General features: G+C 39.0%; 1 protein-coding gene across 38 annotated transcripts in view; it reads right to left on the minus strand.

The window, feature by feature from the left end:
• Positions 1-13,331, minus strand: part of MAPK10 (mitogen-activated protein kinase 10) — an 84,579-nt gene that overhangs the window by 26,158 nt on the left and 45,090 nt on the right. For 19 of the 38 annotated variants that reach the window (XM_085546727.1, XM_085546731.1, XM_015861674.3 and 16 more), the window contains one exon: positions 8,718-8,789. The exons of 2 other annotated variants lie outside the window; for them this stretch is intronic. In XM_085546727.1, the coding sequence (XP_085402853.1) occupies positions 8,718-8,789 (72 nt within the window). Of the gene's footprint in view, positions 1-8,690; positions 8,790-13,331 lie in introns of all 38 variants that reach the window. 17 more of the 38 variants (XM_085546725.1, XM_085546739.1, XM_085546738.1 and 14 more) reach the window with 1 other exon arrangement.

Genomic DNA, 13,331 nt, shown 5'->3' on the forward strand with positions numbered 1-13,331 from the left:
GATGAATGAATGCCCTTTTTCTGTTGGTTATCCAGCCAGAGCGCCCGTGGTCACTGACAGGTTGGTTAACCCCAGCTGCCTCATTCGGAGGCTTTGAACTGTCCTGTCTGCAGCCATGCATTCAAACAGAAAATCTCATTTCAGAAGAACAATTAGAAACGCTGCATTTACTCATTAATCAGACACAGGGCAAAGGATCCCGCCTCTTCCCAAATGATGAAAGGAAGAAACATACCCACACTGACACAAGTGCTAAATCCAAGGTTAAAGAGTGGAATAACTCTGAAAGAGGTATAGATTTTTCCCATCTAAAGAAAGAAAATTAGCATCTGATTTGCACTGTGCAGCCTTAGTCTCAAAGCTCCTACTGCTATGTGCAGACAGATGAATAAATCCAGCTTGCTCAGCTACTCCTACCAGACCTGGAACTGAGCAGCTTTATTTGAATAATGTGCTCCTGATAGGCAGGAAATAATTCCAGCTCCCTCTGGCTACACTAACACATTTGCATCATGTTTTATCCTGATGTCATTATCAGAACAATGCAGACTATATTCAGCATTAACATCCGTTACTGCAAAACCAATGTTAGGGAAGTGTCAGCATAATCACTGCACTGCTTAGAAAGCCTGAATCACAGCCAGCTCTTCTGGAAGAGCAAATACAGGGGCATTTTTTAAGCCGGGGAATGTACCTTGCTGAGACCCGGGGAACCATCGCCTGTTGGCATCACCAACAGGAGGTACTTACCTCCTCACCAGCAAAGTATTTGGTACAGATGTTAATAGGATAAGTTATTTTTGCCACCATGATTTGAAGATCCTAAACACATCAACATTACTTCTTTCCAAGTTGGGCAGAACCTGTGAATGATTGGCCTTAGAAACCTCACACTGATACAGGTAGGTTTCTGAAGTGCTGCAGCTCCAACAGGCAGGTACTTGTAATCCAAGGAAGTCTTAATTAATTGAATAATTACTGTTTGCATTTCCTTCAGTCATTCCAACAGTAGCTGAAGCAATACTGACCAACAGGAGCTTATACAGTCTGATCAGAACACAGTAGTTTCAACAAGCAGCTCTCCCGTGAGTAACACAGACTTTTAGAATGAGAGAATGCTTACTTTCATAAGAACTGTAAGACAAACTATGTACTTTTCCTTGTTGTGATCAATATTTAAATCAAATCCCTAAAGCAATGAATCAACAGCATTATTGCATTAATTGCATTTGATCAGACCTCCATATCAAAGTGACAAATAAGCAAATTATGAACCATTTCCAAGTCAACTCAACAGTCACTTCTGAAACAAGGACAAGGAAATGGTCTACTAAAGTTCAGCTAGAAAGACTTTACCCTAAACAAATAAATGCATGCTCTCAATGGAGCACGCACACACCCAGAAGACAACCTTCATTCATATTTGGTGGATACCACCACCTCAAAAACACAGAAATCTTCATTAAAAAGAAATCAGAAGCTCTTCATTAACAATCAGCTGAATAAAAGAATGGGGCTCATACACTTGCTGCATTCTTCTTTTTTTCCTTCTTCTTTGTTTCAAAGCATATACAGCAATAAAGAGAGATAAGAAAGCACAACAAAATTACAACGCTATTTTCTGTAGTTTGAGGTGAATTGTTTCCTGATATTATCCCTGTTTATTTATCCACTTTTACCCCATGAACAAAGGATATTGACTACTTTTAACTGGACATCTGTTTCTGAACACCATTCCCCCCTATTATTGATAAACTCACAACAGAAGGACTTCTTAGAGCTCAGCACTTCACATCCATCTTTTAGCTTCTATAAAACCCACTAATGGCAGTTTAATCTCAATTGCTCTCATCTACATCTCCAGGACAATCAGAGCCATCTCAGAGAATGTTAACAAGCATCAGCTGAGGAGGAACTTTTCCTCAATATCAGCATCCATCTTTGCAAGTGCACAGAAATGCCTACAGGAAGAGATAAGCATTTAAGTGTGCCATGATTCAAGGCTATTGAAGACAACAAAACGACTCTGCACGTGTGAAACAAGTGAGGAAGAGAATTAGATGAAAGACTGAAAAACTGTTTCCTCATCTGCAGTTGGCATCATGCTCAAGGATGTACAGGATGCAACAGAGCCATCATTCTGTGCTGGCAGTGACAATGGCTCCCCAGGGTCCTGCTGTCTCCACTCCATCCCAGACAAAGAGGCTGGGAAGGAGGTCAGCACACTGTGGGCAGCAGACACTCAGTGTTCCATCAGGGTCCAAAATATGAATATCTTGAAGCTACCATTTGACCAAAAGGTCAGATGATGAGATTATACAAATGCAAGTTCTGAAAGAAGGTAAAGTCCCACGAGTGTTCTTGTCAGCTCTGAAAGTGTGTGTCTGTACAGCTGGCAGAACCATTTAGCTCCTATCCTCCTGAGTGAATGGCTGCAATTCACTTAGGAGATCCAAATGCCACAGTTGTGGACTTTACCAAACCTCTGCTTTGGATTTAATAGGCACAGACTTCGTTGTGTACATCTGGAGAGTCACAGAAGCCTACATTTAAGAAATAGGCAGTGTCTTTGCATACAAAGATCTACAGCACAGGTAGAGATCAAATCTCCCACACAGAATACCAAACGTGTGCATTCACTCACAGTATGGTAAATTCTTAAACTTATCTTACCAGCCCCATCACAATACATCTCCCCGCTATCGTATCTCATTCTTAACCTATAAGGACTACATTCATCACACAGTACTCCTTATTATAGTGCTTTTTATGTTGTCATGGGTTAATTCTCTGTCTTCCATTAGTGCTTCTCCACTAACTTCCTCCTACATCCCAGACACAGGCAGCACTCCTAAGAACTCAGCATCTCAGTAGCCTGGTGACTTGTCCTGCAAACAGCTCAGCTCTGACAGACCAGTCCTTGATTGTTCCACCATTTTTGCATTGCACATTCTGTTTTAAAAGGGAACTTATTATAAGGAATACAACATTATTACCTTTTGAGGCTTTTTGTTTGTTTGTTTTTTAATTAAACACTTTTTGTTTAATCTCTTCTAACAGAGATGACAAAACTCCAATGAAGAAGTTTCATCCAGAAATGCTAAGATTAATGATTCTTGGTAATGAGGTTTCTTTACAGACAGGGACTGGATTGGTATAAAATGTATAATGTAGGGAATACAAAGCAAAGAGACATGTAAGAGAGGGTGTGGAAGTGGAGGTAAGAATGTTTCTTACTTATACAGTGACAGGAACTGGACAGTGGCAAAGGCATGCCTCTGAAACAGAGGGAAGCAACAGCAGCAGCCACAACCAAACCGCAAGAGCAGTGAGGAGAGGAAACTGCTGTTTGTACTCATCAGGTCATTCTGAATCACTTGGCTTGGAAAAGAAGAGACAATACGGGAGGAAACAAGATACAATTAAGATTAGGAGAGAGAAATAGCCACTGAAAGTTGGCCAAAGCATTGAATCACTGGGAAATGAAAAGGATGGCTGATTTTTCAGCAATGGCGGGAGAGCCCTGAGGTTCAGCATGCTTAAAGCACAGGAGAACTAAGATGGGATTAACTCCTCATACTGATAGCTCACTATTTTTCAAATAGATCGAGTTTCTCACTAAACGAAAACCACAATGAGGTATCAGGTGTTGGCTGAGAAGCTTTCTTCTGCTAAGCACGTAAAGCAACAAGGAAGAAGTTGTGAGATGCTGTGTCCTGACACACACCGTGGCATCCTTTAAGAAGGGTGAAAAGGCAGCACATAACAGCACAGGTATAACTATTTCAAAAATTATATTTCTGGGTACAGTTGTATAATTACAGTACTCACTGTGAAGGTGGCTAATGAAAAGACTTTCCTTTTTTTAATAAGAGGCTGAATAATTTAATTGCATCTCTTGCTAGACATAGAGGGTACTTGATCTTAAATAATAGCACTTCAGTCCCAGAAATCTGCAAGACAGGACAGTGCCTACAGAATGGTTTATGAATGTCAATTACTCTCCCTTTGAGTGGAAGTCATAATTATAGGACATTTCCTGATCAAGACAACTTATTTAATGGTTAAAGAAGAAACTCTGTCTAATGTGATTAAGGCATTAATTGTAACTAAAGTGGCTTATCAAATTTAGAAAACAATTCAGAAACAAACCTGATGAATGAATCAACGGAGAACTGATAAAGCTGGTCTTTTCTGCTGGTAAAAAATGAAAAGTTTTCCAAAATCATCTGATTTTTAAGTGTTCATGGATGCAAGTATTTTGCATAGAAAGTGTTTTGTTCAAGGCAGGTGGAAAGTAAAGCAAGTTATCAGAATACAGGTGAAAAAAACATCTGAAGATACATTAAATGGTTTTTTTGGTAGCTGTTCTTGGGGAATTATTTAAAGCTCAATCTGAGTAGAAGCTTGAAAAAACACTCTCTGCGCAAACTGAAAATGCATCCTGAAGGTTTCTTTAAGTGCCATCAATAAAGCATCAATTCAATTTCATTATGCAGAAACACTGACATATTCCATCTGGGGCATCAAATTGTTTAAACTGTCCAATAAGGACTAATGATGGTGCCCTACCAAAGGATTAGCATGTGATATTACATTGGTGATTCATATTGAGCATTTTCTTAGTATGCACGGCTGGGTCCCAGATATCTTATCTCAGAATGCCACTGCCTGCTTTTTGGAAGAAAATTAAATATATTATTGCAGCAGAATGGAAATGCTGCCAGGCACAAAACTGAATAATAAAAAGGTGTTTTTCAAAGACAAGATAATTTATGACTACTACTTCAAGTCAAAAATCATGGAATTGTATTGTGCTGCAATTACCAAACCCTGGCAGAGGCCACCCAGAGGCACAGTCACAAACTGCAGAACTGCAGTTCCTGTGTGTGAGGGTGTGCAAATGAAGTGTAAATAAATGCATCCCATACAGCTAACGTTTAGGAAATGTGAAAGTTCGGCCAGGCTGTGCAATTCTTCATGTTGGTTGGCAGCATCCATTGTTAGTTATTATTCAGCACTTGGACATCCTTTTCTATTCAAAATCCAAGGTCTGTGTCATGTTGTGCTTCAGTAGGAATTTAGGAGTGTACCAAACCCTAAAGATGTGGCCTGTTGGCAAGAGCAGCCTTACTAACAACCCATGAAGTTCTATAAGCTTAAGGACCTTTGTCCTATCTTTCTGTTATTCAAAAACAGATGTCATCTTCCTTAGCTCCTCCAGAAAAACATCTGGCTACCAAACTGCAGTTTAATGACAGACTTAATGTTTACATTGCAAATAAGCAGAAATCATATTTCCCCAATCATGTTTTGTTTCTTAAAAAGGGCTTTCCTCTTTCTTTAAGTTGGAAATTCTTCATATTCTCACCATGCTGAGCTGGCACTGTGTCATATATAACCAGCAGACCCATTGCCATATGCTCTATGCTAAAAGAAGCAGCCTATATTTCCTGCCATAGCACACAAAGCTGTGCACTTTAGGAGATGAGAGAGAAGTCCCTACACGACAGTTATTATAAGTATATGCCCTCAGTGGTAATGATCACTGAGGTATTTTTCAACCTGTCACCTCTAAAAGAACACTTCAGAACAATTCAGTATCCGGTGGGAAGTCCACAGTGATGCACGTACTACAACAGGAGCAGGATCTTCCACGTCAGCAATTCTATTCCACACAGCCAACATATTAGACATAGACCTATGACAGCCAGAGATTTTTCCAGTGAAAAAAAATCTTATGCTCCAGCATATGATCACCAGAATCTCTTAACAGATCAGCAGAGCAGGATCCAACTGTATAAAACTGACTGTTGAATGTTCTCTAAAATTATACCAAACAACTGACCAAATATTACCAGGTTGCGCCTATATCCCACATCCTGCCCTCTGCAGTACATATGAACAGCAACCACCAGAGCTGAGATCTTAATGCAGTAAAACATTTAATTCTGAGGGTGTGTTCTTGTACTTAAAGCTAAGTATGTTCTTGAGTGTAATTTGGATCAGGGCCCATCTTTTTGGAGAAAATAAAGAAGCGGCCTAAACTAGCTTTTACCCTCAGGTTATACATCTGAATACACGAGCATCATGAAGTGCTGTAAGTGCAGCAAGTGCTGGAAGGACAAAATCCTGTTTCCTGTAATGACAGAGTAGTATCTCTTGTGCTCTTGAACAGCTCCTCTTTGGGTACTGCCATGGGCCTTTAACTTGGATCTGCTTCACCCAGTGTGGGAATCAAATGTTGCTTCTGCATTAAAGATAAGAATTTTTATTTCATGGTCTCCACTGCCATAGTTCTTTTTGGGAGTCTTTCTACTTTACTTGGGGGGAGGGTTTTTATAGTTTGCATCACTTATCCTATAGATGAACCTTCCCCAGGAATGCATGCTCAGTATATACGTGAATTAATTTATAATCATAGAGATTAAGTAGCGGGTTATAGGCACAAAGACTGCAGTTCCTGTCCATCCAGCCTTCTGAAATACCTCTAAGCCTTACTGATATTTGGTACCGGGCAGACAGCACCCGAGTAATAGAGACATTAACAAAGACAAATAATTAGCAATATACTTGTACAGCTAGCAACAATTTATGTCTAGTCAGCATGAATGCATATGTAATATTTTGTCATACATATTGCAAGAACACCCTGCATGAGATTGATCAAACCAGAGAACAAGTCATGACTGCCCTTGAAGTACTTGAAGAGGCACTGGGAAGGCCTGGCATCCCCCCTTTGTTTAACAAACAAAGCTTTTGGATAGCATTAGATTTTGGATAGAATGGAAGAATCCTTGGAGAGAATCACCATACCAACATGATAAGGAGAGTACTGAGACATGTTGGAAGCACAACAGGATGGTGACTGACTGGCATGAGATAGCACAGGAATCAACAAGTGTCAGAATGTAATTCACAAATGTAAATCTTTGGTGAGATTGTGAACCTGGAGTGCCCAGCCAATGGGAAAACAGGGGAGGGGGTAAGCATAGGGGGACAAGGTACAAAAGCTGTACTATTGCATCCATAGGTACACTCCTGCTTGTAGGACATCCACCACTGCAATCGTGAATAAAATCTACTCTATCAGAGATAGCGTCCTGACAAAATGATTTGGATACTTCCAAGACCCAGTATAAAAACTCATCCAAAATGCTGTTGACTTCATTGGATATTCTTTAACAAAAACACTAATATCACATTAAGTACTGTTTGTGGCTATGACAGCTGGACTAGATGATCTTAGCTGTCTTTTCCTTAGACATTCTATGATTCTATGAACAAACACTCCTATGAAACTGGAGTGTCAGCAAAAGATTAATTATAGCAGCATGTTTTGATTACTGACTGAATCAAGAACTGGGTACTCATTGACAGGAAGCATTCACTATACTTTTTTGGGAACCGACTTATGTCCAGACTGAAGTAGTGCTGAATGTAAAGAGGAAATGATAGAAGTATGTTTCCTTGCACATGTAAAATGGAAATGTTTCAGAAGGTAAGAAAGGACAGAGAAGGCTGTTAAGCAGTTTTTCAAAGTAAGTAGACTAGATCCAACTTAGAGCTGAAGATTTAGAAAGGTCAGAAGTAGCCTTCCCAGCAGAACCAATATTTGGCATTGTTGAGTTAAAAAAACAGAAAACCAAATTTCCAATAAGTCACTGTTTCATGTTCTCTGCTTACATACAGCTCACAGCCCATTCCATTTTAGAATTGAGCTTTTCACTGTCTTTAACCCCAGGATGTAAGTGACGTAAAGGGAAGTACTAGTGTTTACCCCAGTTCCATTTCCAGGAATGAAACACAGTTCTCATCGCTCAAAAAATGAAGACTGTTCCCTAATCTCCCTCAGAAAGTCCAATAATGGGTTCAGTCTCAAAACAACAAGAACATCACCACCAGTAAAACAAAAAACAAGGAAGAACTCAAACACAAAATATTTCATAACTAAAAAGTCACCTTGAATTCATATTGGAAAAAAACACATTTAGAGATTTGACATCTATCTACGTTAACTAACTTAACCTAACCATCAGAACCAAAAATTGTGCATACCAAATACACAGTTTTCTTCAGCTCACAAAGTTAGCTTGAGCTTTGTTGTAGACTTCAATGCATTGCGACTGAACAATTTCAAGGCTGATTTTCAAGTGCATAATTGGCTATAACGCAGTCTCATGACCCCACAACCTACACAGCATATTTTGTTCAACTGAGAACAGTATGAATCTCTCACCAATTCAATTACTTTCTCCATACTCCTAGCAAATGCAGACTAATGGACAGAAAATTATATTCATTGATTACAGTGTAAAAGGCTCTGTCTCACATAAAGGGACAGTAGGATAAAAAAAAAAGATCTAATTCACATATTTCTGTGAAAGCATTGATGCAGGTGCAGTTATTTTGGATGAAGATGTCTCATCATTAAGTTTATGGGAAGAACAGCCAAGATTTTTTTTGTTTTCATCACAGCAACAGGTATTTGGGGAAGGCAAAAAGCAAAAATCATTAAGAGCAAATGATGACAATCAAACTACTACTAGAAAAGTAATTTTTGTGATGCATTTTTCTATTTTTTATGTTTACTTTAATTTTTACAGCTAGTTACTCGCAATACGCCACTGAAATTAACTTTTATTTCTATTAGCATAAATGGAAAAATAAAGTACAAGTGTGTACTGTACCTTGTTTTACCTGTAAGGAACACACACCTGACAAAAGGCAATCTTCACATCCAGGGTAGGTTCACCACAATAGTACAACAAATGGCGGCTCATAAATACCTACAATTAAAAAGAAAATAAACGTATACATTTGTATGCCAGCTAACGTACAAGCACATAAGTCAGATGCGCATTTGGGTCATGGAAGCCACCCTGAGTTGCTGCCCAGCTCTTGAAAAGAACAGATTGCTTAAACATTGCTGGGAACGGGCTTTAAAGTCATTCTAACAGTCATCAAAGCTACTGACTCCAACATGGCTTAGTTACATCAGCAGAAGTTTTACAGTAACAGAAACCCTTAGCCCAAAGATTCTCTTGTCACTTGTATATTCCTACATTCTCACCAAATTCAAGTCAACAGGTTGTATACAGCGCAGGGGTGTGAGAGACAATGCTGTGGGGAGGAAAGGAACAAGCTCTAAGTAGTCAGTCATTAGGAAAACCAGAGAAAACAGAGAAACTAATTATTTCTCTGTGTAAGTTCACAGCATACCACTTCATGAACGGCAACGTGTAGTTCTGCTCCTCATCTTAGCACCTTACTTTGTTCAGCCTGGAGAAGAGGATGCTCAGGAGAGACCTTATTGCTCTCTATAACTTCCTGAAGGGATGTTGTAGTGAGCTGGGGGTTGGCCTCTTCTCTCGTGTAATCAGTGATAGAACTAGAGGGAATGGTTTTAAGCTGCACCAGGGGAGATTCAGGCTGGACATTAGGAAGTATTACTTCTCGGAAAGGGTAGTCAGGCATTGGAATGCACTGCCCAGGGAGGTGGTGAAGTCACCGACCATGGGAGTGTTCAAGAAACGTTTGGATGTTGTGTTGATGAATATGATTTAGCTGGGAAGTATTGGTAACAGTTGGACTAGATGATCTTCTAGGTCTTTTCCAACCTTGATAATTCTGTGATTTTGTGATTACAACTTGGAAAGATGCAGAAAAGGACAGGAACAATGCTCCAAAGCACACACGAAACAACTGTGTGGACAGTTCTTTTTTAGTAGGAAGAGAACTGACAGAAGATACACTATCACCTCAGACTAAAGACAGTCCCAAGTTACTGTCTGACACTATGTGCTCAGCCCACTGTTGTATACTATCACAGCATCTGATGTTGGCCAAAGAGGTCATATACTGGTCTAGACAAAGCAGTGTACCACACTATAGCTCTTCAAACATTTTAAATTCCATAGCGTAGCACTCAGCACTGACCAATCAAAGCTTTCATTACTGCATTCTCACATGGGAAGTAATGTACAGAGATGTTATCACATAACTACATCATAAGCCATTGGAGCATAATGATTTTCCACTCCAAAAAGAAAAAAAATAAAAACATTTCTAACATCACAATGGGAAACCAGCAACTTCTAGTGAAAAAGAGATGATTAATACAGAACCTCACATTTTTTCTTACAAATATAAACTCAATATAGTAACTAAAAATGCATCCATTACTCCATTAAGATGTGATTCTGAAACTGAAACCCCATCTGCAGGGCCCCTCCGACATACACTGTTCCATTATAGGAACTAATAGTTAACTGTAGCAGTAGATTGTCCTAAATAAAGCAAAACAAATATTGAAACCATTGGAGTAACTTCAACTTTCAAAAACTTCAGAAACGAGAAGAAAGTATTCACTGATACCTGCAAACTTCAATGCATCACGTATCCTGTGTGTTTAATTTTTAATGAATGAATGAATAACGCTGTTATGAAAGTGAGCACATGACCTTTCTTCTTCGCATTACAGTGTCTGAGGCTGCTGCTTCATTGCCCAGTGAGTCATTGCTGGAGCCTCACATCCCACAGAGGGTTTGTATTAGAGCAAAGAGGAAGTATATTTTTTTTTCCTTTTTTTTTTTTTTTTTAAAAGAAAAAAGAATATTAAAAAAAAAACAACACAAAAACTTTTAACATGAGTCATAACATTCAGTGATCTGTGGAAAGCCAGCAGATAATCACTATCCCTCACTGTATATATATGCTCTATGAAATCCTGTTGGCTAGATATATGATACTGCTCCAATAATCAATGACTGATATATCATTAGTCATAACACACTGTACTCCAGACAGAGTCTAATAATGGAAAGTGAAGAAAAGAAGGGAGGAAAATTCAATTCTTCACTGACTTTACTGTAAAATTCTGCTGAGAGGATGTGTTCTGTCCTACATATGCATTACAACTCATGCAATGCTCCTCAGCTTCCCACCAGAAAAACCATAGCTCACAATAGCAATCCTGAACAGAGTAATAAACTGGCAACATTTATGAGCTGGAAGACATTTAACTATTTGTTGTATTGTCCCCGCATGCAGTGACTGCTGTTAAAATAACAGCATGATATGTTTTATTGGCATGGATCGATTATCATGTTCCTCTGTACATGAGGTAGATCTAATGACTCATATGATCAAGAATGAGAACTGCTTGCATAAAACATTGCTGAATTAACACATGGCAGGGTATAGCTGCAAGCAGGAAGACTTCAACAGAATTATGGGACAACTCCCAGCGATAAGCTAGAAGTCATTCCCAGCCTCATCCAGTGTATTAATCTTAGCAGTACATGGAAATGATAGATTCATATCAAGATCCAAGCCCAGTATTTTCTCATTATTTGGTATTACCAAATGGATACACCATGTGTGCCATGGGCATGCTGACTACGCTTCTTACCTTCACAGGGACATGGCTTTATACTCAAACTACAAGAGACTAGATTTATTTGTTGTGACCTCATTGAATATCATTCATAAAGAGAAAGAGAACAAGCTAAAAATTAATGAAATTTCATGAACATTTAAGGTGATTCAAATATATCTATACATATCTTGTTCCACATCAGTAAGAGGATGCAATGTATCAATGCAGCAGTCACAGAAAACCTTGAAAAATACTGATGTTCAAAGCTGAACTCTGATGAATAATTAATGTTTCCTGTTTTGAAACTGAGTTTGACTTATTCATTTATAGTACTGGAATCCCTCTCTCTCTCTCATTTGAAAAGAGACACGCTCATCTCTGGTTGATCAGTGCGGAATGCCCTTGGGATCCCACTCCTGTAACTGTGGTTTTATCTTCCCTGAAATTTGGCAGTTCACTGCTGTAAAAAACAATAATATTCACAATGTGAATAAGGTGTCAAGGTTAAATACCAGCAGAAACAGCTTGCTAAAACAGCATCTGAAAATTCACAAGAGTCATGCAAGCAGTTCTACAACTGAACTCCTGAAAGAAAAAGCAAATAGAGAAAATAAAGAAATGAGCATTCAAACTTCAAAGATAGGGAACTGATAAGCTGGTTTCTTTAGTGATCATGGACAACAGGCAGAGGACAGAAACAGCTGAGCTCTGTCTGCTCTCTCTGCCAGCTCCCTGGGTAGCCAATGTTTACAAGTTAAATTCCTTCACTTGACAATAGCTGGTGTAAATATCCACACTGTAGCTTTCAAAGCCAGGACAACCACCCAAGCACTTAGTTTTATCAACAGGTGCTGCCAGATATGTAACCTGCTGCTGTGAGGTCTTACAGCACATTAAATAATCTTAGAGTCTCTTGCACTGTCTTTTCATTCGGAGCTGAATGTCTTCATTCTGTGAGGCAAATTCAAAGAGAAAAACATCTAGCCACTTTCAGAGGCATGAAATTGGACTTTGGTATTGGAAGCAGCTCTGAACTAGCATAAAATGAACCTCCAGCAATCAATGTGCAAGAGCACAGCCATTGTTGTCAACAAAAAATGAAGTAAATATAATCAGAAAGATGAGCAGAATGAAACACTCATTACTTGCCTGACAGGAGTTAAAAACAAATAAACAAGCAAGCCAAACAGCTTTATCATAATGGTAAAAGCAAGTTTTTTAGCTGCAAATTCCAACCCCCCCCCCCCCCCCCCCACCTTCACACACAACCCAATAATGGCACTTCGATCTGTTTTGTTGTTTTTTTTTTTTCCTTACTGGAAAAATGACAGAAAAGGATCTGAGGTGTCCACTACACCACAGCAGAATAAATCATTCTTCCCTCTCAGAAATCTTCCTCTATTTCAGTCCAAAAATCAATAAAAGGATCCTCCTTGCAAAATGTTAGTAGTAAAACATGTGAAGATATGTAATAAATCACATCAAAGCTATTTTTATTACACTCCCAAGTCAGAGCTCTCCAAACCTAGTTCAGATTCAGTTAAATTTGCGTGCAACAGTGGCCTTGGCTCAGTATGACTTAACAAGGCCATACGTTCTATGAAACAGGCAAAAAAAAAAAAAACTTCAGTACTCTCTATCTCAAGCAGTATCAATAAAATTTATATATTTTCAGTTACATACACCAAGCTCTAATAGCTGGAAATAAATTTTAAATACATCAAATTGTAGGCAACTGGATCTTCATCTTATCATGTTGCTTTATTATGCAAGTCAACTACTCCATCAGTGAAGGGTGTGAATAAAATGAGCCTATATCCCAGGCAAAACTGGAACGCTAACTCAGGGAGAAATGACATGAAAGGCCACAGTACTTCAATCCAGCCACTACTCCTGTTTCAGAGCACCTTCATTTGGTTGGCACTATGGCACAGAGAACTGCAATTTCCAT

The sequence above is a fragment of the Coturnix japonica genome, chromosome 4, assembly GCF_054131305.1.
Source record: "Coturnix japonica strain WE chromosome 4, WE-NBRP24, whole genome shotgun sequence".
NCBI lineage: Eukaryota > Metazoa > Chordata > Aves > Galliformes > Phasianidae > Coturnix > Coturnix japonica.